The 22,892-nt window shown below is 44.5% G+C and overlaps 1 protein-coding gene across 1 annotated transcript in view; it reads left to right on the plus strand.

Moving 5' to 3' along the window:
* Nucleotides 1-22,892, plus strand: part of Slc17a5 (solute carrier family 17 member 5) — a 54,054-nt gene that overhangs the window by 27,996 nt on the left and 3,166 nt on the right. The window contains exons 4-9 of the mRNA XM_048353687.1: nt 1,021-1,108; nt 5,877-5,963; nt 7,135-7,253; nt 12,656-12,814; nt 15,175-15,307; nt 18,178-18,325. Coding sequence (XP_048209644.1) covers nt 1,021-1,108; nt 5,877-5,963; nt 7,135-7,253; nt 12,656-12,814; nt 15,175-15,307; nt 18,178-18,325 — 734 coding nt within the window. The remainder of the gene's footprint in view (nt 1-1,020; nt 1,109-5,876; nt 5,964-7,134; nt 7,254-12,655; nt 12,815-15,174; nt 15,308-18,177; nt 18,326-22,892) is intronic.

Genomic DNA, 22,892 nt, shown 5'->3' on the forward strand with positions numbered 1-22,892 from the left:
TATCCCCAGCCCCCCTTTTTGTTTTTTAAAGGACTGGTAGAAAGTACAAATCTTAAGGCATTTACTTTTCACTCTGTTAGAAATGAAAGTGATAGGAAAGTAATATACTTTTAATAGTCTGCAACCTGACCATCTTAGAATGAGAATGGCCCCTTGATCTTTACAATAATTAGGCAAGATTGAGTCTTACCTTGTTTTTTACAGTTGAAGAAACAGAAACTTTAGGATTTTTACAAGTGTGAAGTTATACAGCTAGGAAGTGACCAATACTGTGAATCTGTAGATTTGAATGTATCAGATCCATCTGTCATCCTGTCCTATGGTGGCTCCCCATCTATCAAGTCTTTGTGGGCCTCCTTTCCTCCGTGTTCCATTACCTCTGCAGATCAGTAATTGGCATCCACAAAGCTATCACTAAGGGGACCAATATACATAAACACTCTGGCTGAGTCCTTCCATCCTTCCTCCCTTCTTCCTTTCCTCCCTTTCCCCACCCCCCCCCCCGCCCTGGGGCTTAAATTCAGGGCCTGGGCTCTGCCCTTTAGCCTCTCTGTGCTCAAGGCTAGCGCTCTACCACTACAGCGCCACTTCCAACTTTTTGTGCTTATGTGGTACTGAGGCATGGAACCCAGGGTTTCATGCATGCTAGGCAAGCACTCTACCTAAGTCACATTCCCAGCCCCCCCACCCCCGCCCGTCTTTCTTTCTTCCTTTTTCTTTTTCTTTTTGTGTCAGTAGTAGGGCTTGAACCTAGGGTCTTGTGGCCTTCACTTGACTTTTTCACTCAGCTTGTTGGTGGTTAATTGAAGATAAGAGTCTCACAGACTTTCCTACCTGGTCTGGTTTTGAACCACAGTCCTCAGGTCTTAGCCTTTGAAGTAGCTAAGATTACAGGCACGAGCCACCAGTACCTGGCTTCTGGTTTGACTTTTATCCGGAAATTATTTTGTAACAAAATAGTGGATTTAAATCACTAGCTTGCTTGTATTTCATCAGCAATATTCTTTCCCCCCTCTTTAGGGTGTTACATTTCCAGCTATGCATGCCATGTGGTCCTCTTGGGCTCCGCCTCTTGAAAGAAGCAAGCTTCTTAGCATTTCATATGCCGGTAAGGTAACTATTCTAGAAAGGTTTTTGCTATAATGTATTATGTATAAACCAACATTGGAAGAAAAATCACTGTCTTCATGCCAGAATCATGGAATATTGGCTGACTCCCTTGGAAGAAAATAAATTTTAGAAGGTATAACTTCATTATTACTCCTTCTTCCTTTTTTTTTTTTGTACTGGGACTTGAACTTGGCCTGCATGCTGTCCTGTAGCTTTTTCACTCAAGGCTTCCACTACCGCTTGATTGACTCCTCCCAGTTGACTACCACTTGACTGCTTCCAGCATTTTGGTGGGTAATTATAGACTTTGCTACCCATGGCTGGCTGTGAACTGTGATCCTCAGATCTTAGCCTCCTGAATAGCTAGGATTGCAGGCTTGAAGCCACCAGCTTATTCGTCTTTTTCTGACTCAACAACATACAGTAATGTGTCTTAATTGCCTCGTATCATTTTCCTAGTCTGCCATCATTTTATTTCCAAATATGTTATTTCTTCAAATAGTAGTTATAAAGAATGGTGGGTCTTGTTTTGTTTTTCCTTTTTTTTGTATCTTTTTTTTTTTTTGTACTTGGAATTAAACCCAGGACATTCCATTTGCTAGGCCAGTGCTTTGCCCACTGAGTTACATCTCAGCCTGCGAATGCTGCTTTTAAAGGGAGGAAGGAAATGAGTGATTTTTTTTTTCCTTGTGGTTTCTAATTTGACTATGGAATGAACATATCCTTCGGCTCTCTACCTTTCCCTTTATGCACCCTTTTTTTGTTTTGTTTTGTTTTTTGCCAGTCCTGGAGCTTGAACTCAGGGCCTGAGCACTGTCCCTGCCTTTTTTTTTTTTTTTTTTTTTTTTGCTCAAGGCTAGCACACTACCACTTGAACCAAAGCACCACTTCTGGCTTTTTCTATATATGTGGTGCTGAGGAATCGAACCCAGGACTTCACGTATACGAGGCAACCACTTTACCACTAGGCCATATTCCCAGCCCTGTGCAACTCTTTTCTACTCATTTATTTGTTACCATTTTGAACTACAGGTGAGGAAGCATGAGTTTTCAATATGTGAATTATAATTTTTACCAGATTACATAAGAATTTACAGCCTGGGCTGGGAATGTGGCTTAGTGGTAGAGTGCTCACCTAGCATGCATGAAGCCTTGGGTTCGAGTCCTCAGCACCACATACACAGAAAAATCCAGAAGTGGGCGCTGTGGCTCAAGTGGTAGAGCACTAGCCTTGAGCAAAAAGAAGCCAGGGACAGTGCTCAAGCCCTGAGTCCAAGCCCCAGGACTTCTCCCCACTCCAAAAAAAAAAGAATTTAAAGCCTTCTAGTTAGAGAATGGAAACATTTCTGCTTGACTAATTTTTTTCTTTGTGTTTGGGGAGGGAGGTTGCTTTCTGTTTTTGTTTTGTTTTGAGAGAGATACAATCTATATGTAACCCAAGTTAACACTGTGTGGCCAATCTGGCCTCCAACTCAAAACCTCTGTTCCCTCAGCCTCCCAAATGCTAGGATTAGTGCTATAAACCAGCATGCCTGGCTCCACCTGAATTAAAGGGTGGGGACAGAGGAAAGCAGTCCTGGGGTTCAACTCTGGGCCATACATTTGCTAAGAAGGCTCTCTGGGTTCAGCCACACCTCCAGCCCTGTTTTGCATCTGTCCTGTTTGTTTGTTATTGCAATGTGAGTTTAAGACCTTGCACTTGCTACACAATCATTCTATCACTTAAGCCACCCCTCCAGACCAACACTAGTTGTTTTTGAGACAGAGCCTTGCTTCTGCCCAGGCACATGTCTGTACCATAGTCCTCCAATTTTATGAATATTCACCAAAGCTGGGGTATCAGACACTCCATTATGCCCCAGTTTCTTCTGTAGAGATGAGATTTTTTCTTTTTTCTTTTTTTTTTTTTTTTTTTTGGCCAGTCCTGTGGCTTGGACTCAGGGCCTGAGCACTGTCCCTGGCTTCTTTTTGCTCAAGGCTAGCACTCTGCCACTTGAGCCACAGCACCACTTCTGGCCGTTTTCTGTATATGTGGTGCTGGGGAATTGAACCCAGGGCCTCATGTATACGAGGCAGGCACTCTTGCCACTAGGCCATATTCCAGCCCCCATAGAGATGAGATCTTGAGGAGTTTTTTTGTTTTGTTTTTTATTTTTGACCAGTCCTGGGGCTTGGGGCTTGGGGCCTGCACACTGCCCTTGGCTTCTTTTTGCTCAAGGCTAGCACTCTACCACTTGAGCCACAGCACTACTTCTGACTTTTTCTGTTTCTGTGGTGCTGAGGATTCGAACCCAGGGCTTCATGTGTGGTAGGCAAGCACTACCTCTAAGCCCCAGCCCCAGCCCCAAGATCCTGAGGAGGTTTATGCCTAGCCTGGCCTGGAGCCATGATCCACCCAATCTCAGCCTTCTGCATAGCTAGGATGACAGGCGTGTACCACCACACCCAGCTCTGAGTTGAAAGGGGGCCTCACAGACTCTTTCTGCCCAGGTTGGTCTCAAGCCTTCTCCCTCTTTCAGCCTCCCAAGTAGCTAGGATGACAGTCTCCATTCCACCTGACCGATTTTCATTACAGTGGTTGGGAAAGGTCTGTCTGTGGTGACTTTTAGGTTATAATCTGAAGGATAAGAACAAATCAGTCATGCAAAGAGCAGAGAGAAGAGCATTCCAGCCAGTTAGAATAGCATGTACAAGGACTCTCAGGGTCTTAGAGTGCTTGCCTCGTGTACATGAGGCCCTGGATTCAATTCCCCAACACCACATCTGCAGAAAACGGCCAGAACTGGCACTGTGGCTCAAGTGGTAGAGTGCTAGCCTTGAGCAAAAAAGAAGCCAGGGACAGTGCTCAGCCCCTGAGTTCAAGCCCCAGGACTGGCCAAAAAAAAGAAGGAATTCAAAGAAATTGGAGCTCATAAAATAACAAGAGTTCAAAGTTTTTCAAAGAATAACCACTGTGGGTGGCTAGAAGAAGATAATGAATAAAGGAGATAATAATGCAGGAGATAAAGCTACTGAGATGGACAGCGGATCCTGCCAGACCTTCCAGCCTGGAATGTGGGTCCCGCGCCTCCTCCTTTATCATGGGTAAACATTAGAGGCCTTGCTGTTGCTGCTGTGACTTTTTGGGGTTTTGAGACTGTCTCACATTGTAACCCAGATTGGTCTTCCACGGTATCTTTCTCAAGGCTCCTCTGTCACTTGAGCCACAGCTTCACTTCCAGCTTTTTGGTCGTTAATTGAAGATAAGAATCTCACAGACTTTCCTGCCCAAACTGGCTTTGAACCAGGCTCCTAAGATCTCAGTCTCCTAGGCTTACAGGCGTGAGCCACTGGCACCTGGCTCAATTTACATTTTAAGGCCCTTCTTGCTTCTGTGAGGTTGATGGGTGAAATCTGATGATTAGTTCTCAAATAGTGTTTGTGTCTGGTTCCCCTTTACCTGTTGAATGAAGTCTGGCCATGAGGGGTCAAGATTGCTTAGTCATTGCTCCTTTGCAGCTAGCCTAGAGCTTGCACACAGTGCCTGGCATGGACTGAGTACTTCAAAGCCATTCAACCTGGTTTTCTAGCTTTATCTTCTGTCTTTTTCCTTCCCCCAGAGTGAAGTTCGCAGAGACCTACTCTGCTTTCCTACTGCCATTCCATTACTCATCCTGAAATACCCCACTCCCTTTTTCCCTTTGTTTTTGTAAACCATACCTGTTTCAAAGTCGAGTTGATCCTGTGCATTGTTTCCTCACCTGTGATGGTCAGAGATAATGTCTCCTGTGTTATTTCTATGATGCTCTGTGCCTTTTTTTTTTTTGGTCAGTCCTGGGCCTTGGACTCAGGGCCTGAGCACTGTCCCTGGCTTCTTTTTGCTCAAGGCTGGCACTCTACCACTTGAGCCACAGCGCCCCTACTGGCCATTTTCTGTATATGTGGTGCTGAGGAATCGAACCCAAGGGCTTCATGTATACAAGGCAAGCACTCTTGCCAGTAGGCCATATTCCCAGCCCCCCGCTCCCCTTTTTTTTTTTTTGGTACTGGAGTTTGAACTCAGAGTTTCATGATTGCTTGGTAGGCACTCTACCATTGAGTCAGGCCTTTTTTCTTGGTACCAGTATGAGGGCATCCAAGAGTCTCATGGATTTTCCTGCCCTGGCTGGCTTTGAACTTACATCATCCTCCAGGTCTCAGCCTCCTGAGTAGATAGGATTACAGGCATGAGCTGTCAGTGTCTGGCCTTCTGTGATTATTAACACTTCCTAACTTGTGATAATTGCTGGTTTCATTTTGTCCTTAACTTTTACTAAAACTTGACATCAGAAATCATGATTCATCCATTTAGCTCCCATTGCATTTACTAAGATGTCTCTGTTTGATAATTAAGATGTATTTTATTCCTTTATTTACCTGAGGCAATTGTCTATAATCTTGAGGAAGATTACCAAAAGCTTCCTTCTTATGCAGCCTACTGCATCAGGCTTTGTTTATCAGCCTTTCCAGCCATCCTTGAGCCTTTCCCCAGCCTCCATCCATTCTTTCTACCAGCGAGTGGCTCAGGACCCCAGGCCCCATACACATACTCACTTCATAGTATAACAGAACTAGTATAGCTATACTAATGCACATGTTTTGTATTTAGTACCTGTGACTGTTGCAGCTCCTTCAGAATTTAGCAGGTCTTCCTGTTCTTCATCAGCGTTCCAGTCCTCTATAGCAGTAGGTCTGTGTCTCCTTTGTTCATTTTCCTCCAGAATTTATAATCTTATATGTTGTTCTAGGAGCACAGCTCGGGACAGTAGTTTCACTTCCTCTTTCTGGACTAATTTGCTACTATATGAATTGGACTTATGTATTCTACTTTTTTGGTAAGTGTAAATTGTAACTTACATTTTATAAATTAGCAAAAAAAATTATCTAATAATCAGTGTATATACTGATTATATATTGTATACATAATATATTTCTGACCCATTGAAGTAATCTTCTCCTAAACCACAAAGTTGTAAGTCTCTGGTAACCTTTTTATAATTTGTTAGGGTTAAAAACATCTAGCTGCAGGGCTGGGCATATGGTTTAATGGTAGAGTGCTTGCCTGGCATGCATGAAGCCCTGGGTTCGATTCCTCAGTATCACATAAACAGAAAGAAAAAACAGAAGTGGCGCTGAGGCTCAAGTGGCAGAGTGCTAGCCTTAAGCAAAAGAAGCTCAGGGACAGTGCCCAGGCCATGAATTCAAGCCCCAGGACTGGCAAAAAAAAAAAAAAAAAAAATCTAGCTGAGATGTGGCCTAATGATAGTTTTGGTATATTTCTCAGTAGAAACAGCTCTTGAATCTGGGACTTAAATGTCACACTATCCAAAGTTAATGTCTTGGATATTATAAAAATATGAATTTTATGGCTGGGAATATGCTTAGTGATAGAGTGCTTGCCAAGGATGCATAAAGAGTTCGATTCCTCAGCACCACATAAACAGAAAAGGCTGGAAGTGGTGCTGTGGCTCAAGAGGTAGAGTGCTAGCCTTGAGCAAAAAAAAAATTAATAAAGCCAGGGACAGTGCTCAGGCCCTGAGTCCAAGCCCCAGGACTGGCAAAAAATAAAAATAAATAAATAAATAAAAATACGCATGTTAGCCTAGTAGTGGTGGCTGATGCCTGCAAAAAGGCACAGACCCAAAAAAGATTTGTATGGTAGATTCTGATAGACAATTATGTCATTAAAAGTTGTTGAGTTCAGGGCTGGGAATATGGCCTAGTGGCAAGAGTGCTTGCCTCCTACATGAAGCTCTCGGTTCGATTCCCCAGCACCACATATATGGAAAACGGCCAGAAGGGGCACTGTGGCTCAAGTGGTAGAGTGCTACCCTTGAGCAGGAAGAAGCCAGGGACAGTGCTCAGGCCCTGAGTCCAAGGCCCAGGACTGGCCAAAAACAAAACAGAAAAAAAAAATGTATGGAGATGTATTATGGCAGTTACTCTATTAAAATAATTTATTTTTTTCATTCTTATTTTGCTTAACTCTCCTTTCTCTATTTCAAGGTTTGGTTGGAATAGTTTGGTTTATTTTGTGGATCTGGCTAGTTAGTGATACACCAGAAACTCACAAGACAATCTCCCCTTCTGAAAAAGAGTATATTCTTGCATCATTAAAAACTCAGGTATGGATTTATTTATTTTAAAATTTGGCACATTCGGGGCTGGGAATATGGCCTAGTGGTAAAGTGCTCGCCTTGTATACATGAAGCCCTGGGTTCGATTCCCCAGCACCACATATATAGAAAAAAGCCGGAAGTGGCACTGTGACTCAAGAGGTAGAGTTGCTAGCCTTGAGCAAAAAGAAGCCAGGGACAGTGCTCAGGCCCTGAGTCCACGCCCCAGGACTAGCAACAAAAACAAAATAAATAAACAAAATTTGACACATTCTTTAAGTGTTTACCGATAGTTTTTTAAATGTTACCAGTTGCTTGTTTTTCCCCCTGAATTTCAAAAGGTTGTACAAGGAGGATCCAATTTCACATGACTTGTCCAGCAAGGGGGATCCAATTTCACATGACCATCTAAGTGTCCACTGCTTCCTGATCAGTCACTCTTTCCATCATTCCCCTCCATCCTATCTATTCCCTTCCCACAGACTCATTCACAGTTCACACTTCCTCTCTCACATCTATACATTGCATATTCCTGTGTTTGCCCCTGATCCCTTTTCCATTCATCCATTCCCCCCACTCTCCCCTGCTTACAATCTCATTTCAGCTTCCTGATAATCACTGGTACTTTTTTTTAGAATTTATTTGGAAAATACAAGACATAGCTTGCCCATTCAGGATGTCTTCCTACATAGGATAGCTATACCATTTATGCACACACACGCACAGACACACACACATTTATATTGCAAATATGTGTAACGTTTTCAGATTAATAAAAACTTACTAAACATTTTCTGTGTACCAAGCTCTCATCTAAAATACGAAGATGGATCAGAAGGATCAAGAATAGACCTTACTCTGAAGGAGTTCAGTACAGTGAAATGTAATAGACTCTTTTTGTCAATGTGTGTGCATGTGTGTGTATGTGTGTTTATATATGCACGCTGAATCTAGATCTTGAATTCAGAGCCTAGGCACTGCCCTTATTTCTAAGTAGGCACCAATAAGGTAGTAGTAGAGCTGTGGCTCAACTGGTAGAGTGCTAGCCTTGAGCAAAGGAGCTCAGGGACAGTGCCTAGGCCCTGAGTGAAAAGCCCCAGGACTGGCAAATGAAAGAAAGTGAAAAGGGGGGGGGGGGAGGGAAAGAAAAAAGGAAGGAAAGAAGGGAGAAAAGAGAAAAGAAATGAGGCAAAACATATTAAAATTTCATTTCATGGGGAAAAAAAATTGAGTCGGGTGCCTGTGGCTCACAGTTGAGTTGAAGTCAGAGAACCCACACCAAAAAACAAAAAATTCTGATGCCACAGACTAGTGATGTTCACACTATGGTAATCATACTGTTTCTTTATCAACAAATGGGGGGGCTGGGAATATGGCCTAGTGGTAAAGTACTAGTCTCGTATACATGAAGCCCTGGGTTCGATTCCTCAGCACCACATATATAGAAAAAAGCCGGAAGTGGCGCTGTGGCTCAAGTGGTAGAGTGCTAGCCTTGAGTAAAAAAAAAAAAAAAAAAAAAGCCAGGGACAGTGCTCAGGCCCTGAGTCCAAGCCCCAGGACTGGCAACAAAAACCAAACCAAACAAACAGGGAGGGAGGGGCTTACAATCTATATGTATCTATAGTTATTCAAAGTTATCTACATACTGTACTATCATAAAGTTTGTGCAAAAACACATTGTTATTATTATAGAGGGAATGTACAGAGGGGTTACAGTTACATAAGTCAGATAAATGGTACATTTTCTTTTTTTCTTTTTTTTTTTTTTTTTTGTCCTGGGGCTTGGACTCAGGGCCTGAGCACTGTCCCTCGCTTCTCTTTGCTCAAGGCTAGCACTCTACCGCTTGAGCCACAGCGCCACTTCTGGCAGTTTTCTGTATATGTGGCGCTGGGGAATTGAACCCAGGGCTTCATGTATATGAGGCAAGCACTCTTGCCACTAGGCCATATTCCCAGCCCCAAACCGTACATTTTTTTCTTTTATTTTTTTGCCAGTCCTGGAGCTTGAACTCTGGGCCTGAGCACTGTCTCTGAGCTCTTTTGCTCATGGCTAGTGTTCTATCACTTTGAGACACACCTCCCCTTCCAGCTTTTTTGGTGGTTACAATGGAGTTAACAGTCTCATGGACTTTGCTACCCCAGTTGACTGTGAACCATGATCCTCAGCTCTCAGTCTCCTGAGTATTTAAGATTACAGGTGTGAGCTACCAGCACCTACCTCAAAAACACTTTAAAAGGGTCAATAAAATTAGATACATATTATATACCCAAGTTTTAATAGGTAACTCTCTTCTGTCACTTAAAAAAATCACTTTTAACATAATGTCTAATGAGAGGAATGATATAATGATCTGTTTGGTCAATTAATGATCTGCTTAGACAGTTAATGATTGGCTTGGTGAGGTAGCTAGCAAAGGACTCATCAGGAAAACTTGCCCCACTTAGTATTCACATGTCTTTACTACTAGAACTCCTTAATCACCTGCTTCCCTGCTGGTATCTTGTGAAGGCACTATCAATTTTGTGAGATTTGTGTTAATTAAAACTGGCTTAAAGGGCTGGGGATATAGCCTAGTGGCAAGAGTGCCTGCCTCGGATACACGAGGCCCTAGGTTCGATTCCCCAGCACCACATATACAGAAAACGGCCAGAAGTGGCGCTGTGGCTCAAATGGCAGAGTGCTAGCCTTGAGCGGGAAGAAGCCAGGGACAGTGCTCAGGCCCTGAGTCCAAAGCCCAGGACTGGCCAAAAAAAAACAAACAAACCAAAAACTGGCTTAAAGGGGCTGGGGATATGGCCTAGTGGCAAGAGAGCTTGCCTCGTATACATGAGGCCCTGGGTTCAATTCCCCAGCACCACATATACAGAAAACAGCCAGAAGTGGCGCTGTGGCTAAAGTGGCAGAGTGCTAGACTTGAGCAAAAGGAAGCCAGGGACAGTGCTCAGGCCCTGAGTTCAAGGCCCAGGACTGGCCAAAAAAAAAAAAACTGGCTTAAAAAAAAAGTCTATAGAGGGGCTGGGAGTATGGCCTAGTGGCAAGAGTGCTTGACTCGTACACATGAAGCCCTGGGTTCGATTCCTCAGCACCACATGTATAGAAAAGGCTAGAAGTGGTACTGTGACTCAAGTGGTAGAGTGCTAGCTTTGAACAAAAAGAAGCCAGGGACAGTGCTCAGGCCCTGAGTTCAAGCCCCAGGACTGGCCAAAAAAGAAATCTATAAAGGGCTGGGAATATGGCCTAGTGGTAGAATGCTTGCCTAGCATACATTAAGCCCTAGGTTCAATTCCTCCATACCACATAAACAGAAAAAGCCGAAAGTGGCACTGTGGCTCAAGTAATAAGAGTGTTAGCCTTGAGCAAAAAGAAGCCAAGGAGACTAGCAAAAAAAAATCCGTAGAGGATTGGGAATCTGACTTAATGGTAGAATGCTTTCCTTGCATGCAGGAAGCCCTGGGTTCAATTTCTCAGTACTGCATAAAGAGAAAAATCAAGAAGTAGTGCTATGACTCAAGTGGTAGAGAGCTAGCCTTGAACAAAAGAAGTGCAGGAACAGAGTGTAGGCCCTGACTTCAAGCCCAGGACTGGCAAAAATTAATAAATAGCCTCTTAAAAAAAAAATCCAGGGGCTGGGGATATGGCCTAGTGGCAAGAGTACTTGCCTCCTTTACATGAAGCCCTGGGTTCAATTCCCCAGCACCACATATACAGAAAATGGCCAGTAGGGGCGCTGTGGCTCAAGTGGCAGAGTGCTAGCCTTGAGCAAAAAGAAGCCAGGGACAGTGCTCAGCCCTTGAGTCCAAGCCCCTGGACTGGCAATAAATTAATTAATTAATTAATTCAGAAGACATCATACAAAAAAAAAAATCCACAGAGCCAGGCGCTGGTGGCTCACCCCTGTAATCCTAGCTATCCAGGAGGCTGAGATCTGAGGATCACTATGCCAGCCCAGGCAGGAAAGTATATGAGACTCTTATCTCCAATTAACTACCAGAAAACTGGAAGTGATGCTATGGCTCAAATGGCAGAGCACTAGCATTGAGCTGAAGAGCTCAGGCTTAACGCCCAGGCCCAGAGTTCAAGCCCCATGACCAGCAACAACAACAAAAAATTCATAGATCCAGCTGGGCATTGGTGGATAATGCCTGTAATCAATCCTAGCTTCTCAGGATGCTGAGAATTGAGGACTGAGGTTCAAAGCCTGCCTAGCAGGAAAATCCATGAGACTCTTATCTCCAACTTACCACCAAAAAACCGAAGGGGATCAAGTGGTAGAGGACTAGCCTCTAGCAAAAAAATCTCCAGACAGCACCCAAGCACGCGCGCGCGCGCACACACACACACACACGAACACACACTCCACCTAAATAGGCAGGTCTACACTCTAAACTATGGAGTCTGCCATAAACTTGAGGACACACAGAGCAAAATGCCACTATTGGCTCCTCTGAATTGAAAATATGCCACAAGGGCCAGCCTACATGTTAAATACTAATGGATTTTAATTTCTCTTTTATAATAGGAATGAGTATAAATAGAAATTATAATAGGTCTTTCCCCAGCCCAGTGAGTCATCTTGAATACCCCTGGGCTGTTTCTACCCTACTTTGAAACAGCTTCTCTTTATAGCTACAAATAGCCCTTCTGTTACAAACACACACACACACACACACACACACTCTCTCTCGCTCTCTAAGCTTTAGCAAGGAATTAATATAACAGGGCTAAAATTGAGAGCAATAGAAAAAGAAACATTTAAATCATTTCAGTTGAACAAAGTTTGGATAGTAAAAGCTTTCCCTTTCTCTTCTCTCAGTGTGACTATGAAACTATTCTCGATTTTTATAGGGAAATGGATGCTGAAAGCAGCTTCTGATAGTCATGACAAGTGCTAGGTTGACATGGTGACCCCAACATTACTTTGCACTTTTCCCTCCAAAATAACCAGGAAGTCTTGTGTGTGTGTGTGTGTGTGTGTGTGTGTGTGTGTGTGTGTGTGTGTGTACCAGTACTAGGGCCTTACACTCTCACTTGGCTTTGACACTTTGCTCAAAGCTGGCATTCTCCTTGAGCCACCCCTCCACTTCCAGCTTTTTTGTTGTTTTCGTGTGGTTTTTTGCTAGTTAGTTGACGGTACGAGATTTTTCTGACTGGGATGGTTGGGTCTCAGCCTCCTGTGTAGCCGGAATGTAAGCCACTGGTGCATGGCTTCTACTTAATCATTTTTAAGTGGAACACATAAACATTATCATGCACTGTGCCTTTAACTCCCATTTTCTGCCTCTGATTGTTTGACTTTAAATTCTGGGCTGTATTAATCAAGTCTGATACTCTGCATTCTATGCTGTGTTTTAGTTAATGAGGACAAATCTAAGCACTAACACCAATTGTCCTTATTTTCTGTTTTCTTCAGCTTTCTTGCCAGAAGTCAGTACCATGGATGTCTATTTTAAAATCACTGCCACTTTGGGCCATTGTTGTTGCACACTTTTCTTACAACTGGACTTTCTATACTTTACTGACATTATTGCCTACTTATATGAAGGATATCCTCAGATTCAATGTTCAAGAGGTAAGAAAAATAATCATCTAATGGGCTGGGGATATGGCCTAGTGGCAAGAGTGCTTGCCCCGTATACATGAGGCCCTGGGTTCAATTCCCCAGCACCACATATATAGAAAATGGCCAGAAGTAGTGCTGTAGCTCAAGTGGCAGAGTGCTAGCCTTGAGCAAAAAGAAGCCAGGGACAGTGCTCAGGCCCTGAGTCCAAGGCCCAGGACTGACAAAAAACAAAAAACAAACAAAAAAAAAAACACATTAAAAAAAGAAAAATAATCATCTGCTTTCTTTGGGTGGGGGGGGTGGCAGTTGTGGGCTTGAACTTAGGGCCTGGGTGCTGTCCCTGAGCCTCTTTGTGCTCAAGGCTAGCACTCTACCACTTGAGCTACAGTGCCGCTTCCTGTTTTTGAGTGTTTAATTGGAAATCAGAGTCTCAGAGGGACTTTTCTGCCTGGGCTGTCTTCGAATGGCAATCCTCAGATCTCAGCCTCCTGAGTAGCTAGGATTACAGGCGTGAGCCACTGGTGCCCACCTTATTATCTACTTTTTATGTAGAGTATTCAAAATTACACACTAGGGGCTGGGGATATAGCCTAGTGGCAAGAGTGCCTGCCTCGGATACACGAGGCCCTAGGTTCGATTCCCCAGCACCACATATACAGAAAACGGCCAGAAGTGGCGCTGTGGCTCAAGTGGCAGAGTGCTAGCCTTGAGCAGGAAGAAGCCAGGGACAGTGCTCAGGCCCTGAGTCCAAGGCCCAGGACTGGCCAAAAAAAACAAACAAACAAAAAAATTACACACTAAATTTGTTTTCATCTCTATGAAATTCAGTTATTTTTATTTTATAACTTCCATTTCAGTCTGCTCTATTAAATTTTGTAGGCTTCTTCCTGTATCATTGTTACTATTGGTGGTGGTGGTGGTGGTCATGAGGCTTAAACTCAGGGCCTGGGCTCTGTCCTGAGCTCTATTTTGCTCAAGCCTAGCACTCAGCCGATTTAAAGCACAGTGCCACTTATGGTTTCTGGTCATTAATAGGAGATAAAAGTGTCATGGACATTCCTGTCTGGCCTGGCTTCAGACCATGATCCTCAAATCTCAGCCTTCTAAGTAGCTAGGGTTGCAGGCATGAGCCACTGGCACCCAGCTCTAGATTTCTTCCTTTTTTTTCGTCTGATTGGTTGATTTTGAGACAGTCTCACAGGGTAGCCCAAGCTGGCCTTCAGCCCTCAGTGTAGCCTAGCTGATCTCAAACTTGAGGTTCTCCTACCTCTGAGTGCTGGGGTTGGTTTCACATGTGCACCAGTATATCCAGCTAAGAAAAACACTCTATCCGCCTCCCCATCTCTCTCATTTGCCATTTATTTGTTTTAGTGGTACTGGGACTTGAACTTGGGGCCTCACACTTGCTCAGCTTGCTTGTCCCAGTGGCACTTTACCACTTGAGCCTCGCCTCCAGCCCTGCTTTTTGCTGGTTATTTTGGACATGGAGTCTAGTCATCTTTTCTGTGCAGGATGCCAGCAGGTATGAGCAGAGAAACATCAAGGAAGATTACCAAGTTCTAGAGGGGAAGAAGTGTGTGTGTGCACATCCATGTGCATACACGTAAACATGAAAAACTGTTTTGTGTGTTCTTGAGGGCTTTTTGGCAGTCCTAGGGCTTGAACTCAGGGGTGTGTACTCGTTAGGCAGGCACTCTACCAGCTGAGTCATACACACACACTAGCGGTGGGATAGTTTCTTTGAGCTTAAGTTTTACTTGACATTGCTTTTGTGTGTGTGTGTGTGTGTGTGCATGCACGTACGCACATGCGCACGCGTACTTACCAGTGATATGACATGAACTCAAGGTCTGGGTGCTACATTTGAGCTTTTTTGATGAAGGCAAGTGCTCTACCACTTGAGCCACAGCTCCACTTTGGGATTGTTGGTGATTAATTTGAGGTAAGAGTTTCACAAACTTTCCTGGCTTCCAACCTCAGCTCTCAGCCTCCTGAGTTTACAGGTGTGAGCCACCAGCGTACAGCTTGGTAAAAGTAAATAATAAGAAAGAAGCAAAAACTAAAAGCAAAATCTATTCTATGGAAAGAATCCATAGGCTATAGGATGACTTACCGTCATCCGCAATCCAAATTCCCCAGTAACAGCCAAGACCTCCTGGAACAGACAGGACTGTGGGAAGCCTGGCCTCCCTCAGAGACAGGCTCTGGGCTGCCAGGCCTGAATCCCAAAATCTTCCCAAAAGCCAAATTTGCTATAATTGTATAAAGTGTCATACTGCTTTGTATTCCTTTTATTTTCAAATGGTGGTGGTGGTATTGATGGTGGTAGTAGTTCCTTTTATCGTAATAAAGCCTGTGTTTTCTTACAGAATGGTGTTTTATCTGCGTTGCCTTATTTTGGCTGTTGGTTATGTATGATCCTGTCTGGTCAAGCTGCTGACACCTTAAGGGTAAAATGGAATTTTTCTGCTTTAAGTGTTCGAAGAATTTTTACCTTTATAGGTAAGTAAAGTGAATCAAGTTGTTTGGTGGTTTTTTTGTTTGTTTGTTTGGTTGGTTGGGGGGGGGGGGGGGTGGCCAGTCCTGGGGCTTGAACTCAGGGCTTGGACACTGTCCCTGAGCTTCTTTTGCTCAAAGTTAGCACTCTACCACTCTACCATAGTGCCACTTATGTTTTTTTTCTGTTTATGTGGTACTGAGGAATCAAACTTCATGCATGCTAGGCAAGCACTCTACCACTAAGCCACATTCCCAGCCCACAAATCAAGTTTTTTTAGGGTTTTGTGTTTTGGAGGTTGTGTATTTGGGGTTTTACTGTAGGGTCTTAAACTTGCTAGGCAGGAGCTTTTAAGCTATGTCCCCAGGCCCTGCTGCTTTCATTTTGGGTTTGTTTGTTTTTGCCAGTCCTGGGGCTTGAACTCAGGCCTTGGACACTGTCACTGGCTTCTTTTTGCTCACTTGAGCCACAGCGCCACTTCCAGCTTTTTCTGTTTATGTGGTGCTGAGGAATGGAATCCAGGGCTTCATGTATATGAGGCAAGCACTGTACCACTGAGCCACATTCCCAGCTCTTACTTTTCAGTTATTTTTGAGGTAGGGTCTCATGTGTTTTCCCAGGGCCTGCTGGGCCACAGTCTTGCTACTCATGCCACCCTTGTAGCGCAGATGACAAGTGAGTTTATTGATTGAGATGGAAGTCTCCCTAACTGTTTACTCAGGCTGGCCTCAAGCTACAGTGCTCCTGATCTCCCATTTCTGAGGCAGGGATTACTGGTATAAGCCACCACACACAGTGCTGGATGAGTTTTTGTTTTGTTTACAATTATCAGACATAAGAAAACAAAGTGTTTTCCTATTTTCACATACAGCTAACACAATATTCACTACCAGAAACATTCTCCCTTAGATTTAAAAAAACAAGCGTGGGGAGCTTTTCCCCAGAGGACCAGTTCTGCAGTTGACGTCAGCTGGGTGTGGTAAAATTTAGGTCTTCCACTTCTTTGAAATAGCTCACAGAACTCAGAAAAGCACTTGCGTTACTTCCCTGTTAGAACAAGTGCTCTGATGGGCCAGATGAGCAGGAGGAGGCGGGTGGGAAAGGGCCGTGTGGGGCCCCACGCCCTCCCCCAGCTCGCCACCCTCCAGGAGCACTGCTGCGCAGAAGCTCACCCTGCAGAGCCTCCCTGGGTAGCCCAGGCTGGCCGCGAACTTAGATTCCCCTTGCCTCTAGGTCTTCAGCCATGGCGGCGCACCTGGCCCTGACCTCGTCCTTTCCAGTTTCTGTGGGTGCCCAGTTCACTAGACAGGCATGACTGAGTGAATCACTTGCCATTGTGTTCCTTGCTCCTCTCCAGAGACTGGAGAGTAGGCTAAAAGTCCCAACCCTCTAAGCATGCACTAGCCTTTCTATGGGACAGAAGCTGATATCCAGCCAGAAACTTCCAGGGCCTCTCATGGTGGTACACACCTGTAGTCCCAGCTACAGGGGAGAGAAAGATTGCTGGAGCCCAAGAGTTTGAGGCTAAGCTGGATGCCCCTAGCTCACACCTGTAATCCTAGCTACTCAAGAGACTGAGATCTGAGGATTGAAGTTCGAAGCCACCCTGGGCAGAATTGTTCCCAAGAGACTCATCTCCAATAAACTACTCAAAAAAGCCAGAAGTGGCACTGTGGCTCAAGTGGTAAAGCGCTAGCCATGAGCACAAAGAAGCTCAGGGACAGTGATTGAGGCTTGCCTCAGTAGTATAGTGAGACTCCATCTTAAAAAAAAAAAAAAGTGGACATAGTGTCACCTGCCTGTAATCCCAGTACTTGGGAGGCTAAGGCAGGAAATTCATGAGTGTGAGGCCAGCCTGTGCTACATAGTGAGCTCTGTCTCATAAATTCATTTGTTAACTAAACAACTAGGAGCATGCATCACCAGGTATTAGCAAACAAAGAGGATTTTATCTATGGGTTTTAGTGCCAGAAACCAAGGACAAAGACCAAATATGCACTTCTTATATCTGTGTGACAACAGTGGGAAAAAATTTGTATGATAATAAAAAGTAAAGTGAAAATAGTTCTAAGCTCTGTCACTTTTTTAAGTGAATATACACTGAATTTCAAAAATATTTACCAAAGTAAGTTATCACAGCATATACTAAACACCAGTCCCATTATTGTAGTACAACAGAGGGCTGCCCATGTTGTCATGGTTAGAAGCAAGATGGATCATTTTCTGACATCACTCAATAGCCGCCAGTATTGCCTTTACGTACATTACTTATGTGAATTTAAATTGCAGTGAGTTAGCTGCTGCTTCTCTCTACAACCATAGTTTTCTGTCCTTCTCTTGATCTTTTCTCTGCCACCATAGAACTTTGGCTGGGTCCTGGCCACATGCAAATGGCATAATGATATAGTATGATATAAATAGTATAATGAGGTCTCCTTCCACTATTAGCTATGTTGTGCCTGCCCATGTTTTCTAGCAGCTTTTCTTTCTTTTTTTCCAGTCTGTCGCAGGGCTTGAACTCTGGGCCTGGGCACTCACAGTCTCTGAGCTCTTCAGCTCAAGGCTGGTGCTCTACCACTTGACCCACATCACCACTCCCTGATTTGGGGCAGTTAATTGGAGATTAGAATCTCGTGGACTTTCCTGCCTGGGCTGACTTTGAACCATAACCCTCAGATCTCAGCCTCCTGAGTAGCTAGGATTACCAGCATGAGCCACCAGCACCAGGATGTAGCAGTTTTCCTGAGGAAACTTTCCTCAGTCTTCCAAGCAGTTCAGTATTTCTCCAGTAGGTGGCAGCCGTGTCAAATGTCAGGCTTATATAACACAAGATGGAAAGAATACTAATACTGGGCTTCTTTTCCTTTATGTCCAGGCATGACTGGACCTGCCATATTCCTGGTAGCCGCTGGGTTTATAGGCTGTGATTATTCCTTGGCTGTTGCATTCCTAACTATATCAACTACGCTGGGAGGCTTTTGTTCTTCAGGGTTCAGCATCAACCATCTGGATATTGCTCCTTCGTGAGTACAAATATAGATTATGACTGGCTTTATATGATTTTTATAATCATGGTATCTATAAACACAAATTTTACCAATTTAGTGTTTTGTGTGTGTGTGTGTGCCACTCCTAGGGCTTCGACTCAGGGCCTGGGCACTGTCCCTGACGGGTTTTTTTTGCTCAAAGCCAGCACTCTTACCACTTGAGCCACAGTTCCACTTCCAGTTTTTTGGTGGCTAATTGGAGATAAGAGTCTCATTACTTTCCTTTCTGGGCTGGCTCTGAACAAAGATCCTCAGATCTAGCCTCCTAAGTAGCTAGGATTACAGGAGTGAGCCACCAGCACCTGGCTCTAATTTAGCCATTTTAAGTGTACAGTTTTGTTACATAACTATTACCATTAACGAACTCTACTTTTCCTGTTCTCCAACCGGAATTCTGTACCTCTAAACACTACCCCCTCTTCCCGCTCCTCTCACATTCTGGTAACCATTCTGCCTCTGCTTCTGTGAATTTGACTACTGTGTGAATGACTGAGTTCTTTGCAAGATTTCAGTTCACACAGTGAATTGTTTTTAAACTTTTAATGTAGTAAGGCCTTGCTCTCTGACATTTGAAATCAAAGAAAATTGGAGGGGCTGGGGATATAGCCTAGTGGCAAGAGTGCCTGCCTCGGATACACGAGGCCCTAGGTTCGATTCCCCAGCACCACATATACAGAAAACGGCCAGAAGCGGCGCTGTGGCTCAAGTGGCAGAGTGCTATCCTTGAGCGGGAAGAAGCCAGGGACCAGTGCTCAGGCCCTGAGTCCAAGACCCAGGACTGGCCAAAAAAAAAAAAAAAAAAAGAAAATTGGAGCATGAAATAAAAATATTGTTGAAAGAAGATGAAAATGGATGCTACAAGAGAAAAAAAAATCCAGTGCAATGAACTGAACTATTTTCTGGCTGAGTCAAGTGTCATGACCCAAATCACAGGTCAATCCAAGTAAAGTCCTAAATTTTAGTGAGTTGTTAGAAAAAGAAAATACTAGCCAGGTATCAGTGATGCCTGTCATCCTAGCTACTCAGGAGGCTGTGATCTCAGTTCAAAGCCAGCCCAGGCAGGAAAGTCCATGAGACTCCAATGAACCACCAGAAAACTGGAAGTGGCTCTGTGACTCAAAGTGGTAGAGCGCTAGCCTTGAGCAAAATAGCTCAAAGACAATGCCCAGGCCCTGAGTTCAAGCCCCACTACCCAAAAAAAAAAAAAAAAAAAAAAAAAAAAACTTAAGGAACCAGCACTGCAGCACTGGTTCAGTAAGAGCCAAAAAGACAGAAAATAGCTCAAGTTGTCTACATCATTTCTGGCCTTATACGGTAGAAGAAGATTTGATATGTTAGGACTCAGAGACAGGATAGACCAAGATGAATTGGTCTGTATGAATTTATTGAATTCAATAAATTTATACTTACGAAATCTCAGCATAATAGCATGTGTGACAGTTTAGTAACAAATAATGCCTGCAAGCCACTGTGGAAGAGAGGGGAATGTACACCTAAGGTAGAAAGGACTGAGGTACTTGCTCTCAGCTGACCAAAGCACTAGTTTTTTGTTTTATTTTGGTTTGTTTGCCAGTCCTAGGGCTTGAACTCAGGGCCTGAGCACTGTCCCTGGCTTCTTTTTGCTCAAGGCTAGCACTCTGCCACTTGAGCCACAGCGCCACTTCTGGCTTTTTCTCTGTATGTGGTGCTGAGGAATCGAACCCAGAGCTTCATGCATGGTAGGCAAGCACTCTACCACATTCCCAGCCCAGCACTAGTTTTTAAGTGTGAACAAAAACAAAAACTTATACAACTATCCATCTGTAAGGTAAGCTCATCAATGTCAAGATTGTTTTTCATTATTACATTTTGATGTAACCCTTCAGATGAGTTTCCAGTTTTTGTCTTCAGACTAAAATTTCTTGGCTTAAAGAACAGTAGGTGCCAGGCATGGGGGCACCTGTCTATAATCTCAACTACCCAAAAGGCAAAGGCAAGAATATCACAAGTTTGAGACCAGCCTAGACAACTTAACCGCTCTCAAAATGAATCTTCATTGATAAAAATAAACTATGCAGGCCTGGGAATATGGCCTAGTGGTAGAGTGCTTGCCTCGCATACGTGAAGCCCTGGGTTCGATTCCTCAGCACCACATATACAGAAAACGGCCAGAAGTGGCGCTGTGGCTTAAGTGGCAGAGTGCTAGCCTTGAGCAAAAAGAAGCCAGGGACAGTGCTCAGGCCCTGAGTCCAAGCCCCAGGACTGGCAAAAAAAAAAAAAAAAAAAAAAGAAAGAAAGAAAATACACTATACAACTCGTGAGTTGAGATGGGAGGGAATGAGGGAACAGGTGATACTATGGGAAAGGAAACGTACTTATTACCTGGCGTATGTAAAGGTAACCTAGCTGTAGATCACCTCTAAAACAACAATAAAGTAAACTAGAAAAAAAATGACAAGAAAGTGAAACAGGTGCTATGGGGCTAGAGAGTAGCAGGCAGGGAGAAGACGACCAGACATGGCCAGTGAAATACTTTGTATGCGTCTATGAAACCATAGTGATGAAATGTGTTGAAGCTGTTTTAAGAAGGGAGAGAGGAAGGAGATTGGGGAGGGTAAGTTCAGTTGGGGTACATTGTATACCTGTGTGGATATGTCACAATGAAACCCCCTGTACAACTACTGAGTGCTAATAAAATGCAAAAAAAACAACAAAACACAAGCCCTGGTCACAGCTGTAATCCTAGCTACTCCAGAGGCTGAAGTATGAAGATCCTGATACGAGCCAACCTGGACAGACAAATCCAGAGACTCTTAGCTCCGATTGCCTAGCAACACCGGGAAGTGGAGCTCGGTGCTGGTGGCTCACGCCTATAGTCCTAGAGACTCAGGAAGATGAGGTCTGAGGACCCAGTGGGAAGCCAGCCCAAGCACTAAAGTCCTGAGACTTCAACCACCAAAAACCCAGAAGTGAAGCTCTGGCTCAAGTGGTAGAGTGCTAGCCTTGAGCTGAAGAGCTCAGGGACAGTGTCCAGGCCCAGAGTTCAAGCCCCACGACCAGAAAAAATAAAGAGGCTCACAATCTTTCCTGCCCGGGCTGGCTTTGAACCAAAATGCTCAGGTTCTCAGAGCTGCTCGGATTATAGGTGTGAGTCACTGGTGCCCAGCTTAACTGATCAGCTTCTGTGGTTTAAATCCGTGCCTACATTCCCCGGTAGCACAGGCACGCACACAGGTGGTTTGGGCTTATCCCCTGGAGGGAGCAGATCTTAAGTTACTCAAGCTTGGCAGGACTGGTCTCTCTCTCTTTCCTGAGCCATTAACACTGTGGCAGGAGGAGGGACCAAACGCAGGGCTGCCAGGCCTTGCAGCGACAGATATCAAATGCAGATGGAGGCTGTGAAATTCTACATGTCAGCACCAAGAAGCTCATTGGAGTATTTATATTACACTTGGCCAGGAAAGGCCACGAGGGAGTGTTAGCCACAGGAGAAAGCGTGCTGCATGGCCGCAGTCTGGACTCTGCGCCTTTCAAGAACTAGAATGGTGTTGAAGCAACCACGGCAAATCCATCCAATTGCCTTCACAGTTACTCGTGCAGAATCTGTTTCAGTCTATGGAGGAAAAGCCGTGGGAAATGCCATGGACACAATTATATGCTAGTAGAAACACTTTTCTTTTTTGGGGTGCTGTTACTGGGGCTTTGAACTCAGAGGACTGGTTCACTTTGTGAAACAAGTTCAGCAAGATTTGCAGCATAGTTTATTTTCCAAATACAAGTTTTCCAGGAAACATGGCAGGGAGCTCAGCGGGGACCCCACAAGTGTCGCACGGACCCAGGTGAAGCCATAGGTATAGGGCAGCGTTTGCCCAGGGTCACGGGGCCGGTCACGCCGGAGGGAGGGCCCGGGCTCCTCCGCGCAGTCCGTCGCTGTGATGTGAGGCTTCTCCATGCCTGCTTTGCTCTGCAGCTCTCCTTGCAGGAAACACATAGGGAAAACCAACAGCACATCAGCATTTCCCAAATCAGGCAGACCTTGGTGTGTGCATGTGTGTGTGCATCATGCGTGTGTGCTTGCCGCGCACACGCACCAGAGCTGGGGTTTAAACTCAGGGTCTCACGCTCTTGCCGAGCTCTTCCACTCAGGACTGGTGCCACCACTTAAGCCACGCCTCTGCTGCTGGCTTCTTACTGGTAACATAAGAGTTTCATGAGGGGGGATGGTGGTGGTGATAGCAGTGTTATTGTTGGTTTTTCCTTTTGTGTGTGTGTGTGTGTCTTTTCTGGGGGGAAAGGAGGCATAAAAATGGAAGGAGGAAGGGTGGACAGATGCAGTCATGGTATTCAGTGTACACAACATGGAAAATAAACTATGCAACTTGCGGGAGAGGGAAAAAGAAGGAAGGGGTGACATTGTCCAAAAAGAAATATACTCATTACCTGACATGTGAAATGGTGAGTCCTCTGTACAACATCTTAACAAAATTATATTTACAAAAATGTGGCTTAGGGCTGGGGATATGGCCTAGTGGCAAGAGAGCCTGCCTCGTATACATGAGGCCCT

Source organism: Perognathus longimembris, chromosome 9 (assembly GCF_023159225.1).
Source record: "Perognathus longimembris pacificus isolate PPM17 chromosome 9, ASM2315922v1, whole genome shotgun sequence".
NCBI lineage: Eukaryota > Metazoa > Chordata > Mammalia > Rodentia > Heteromyidae > Perognathus > Perognathus longimembris.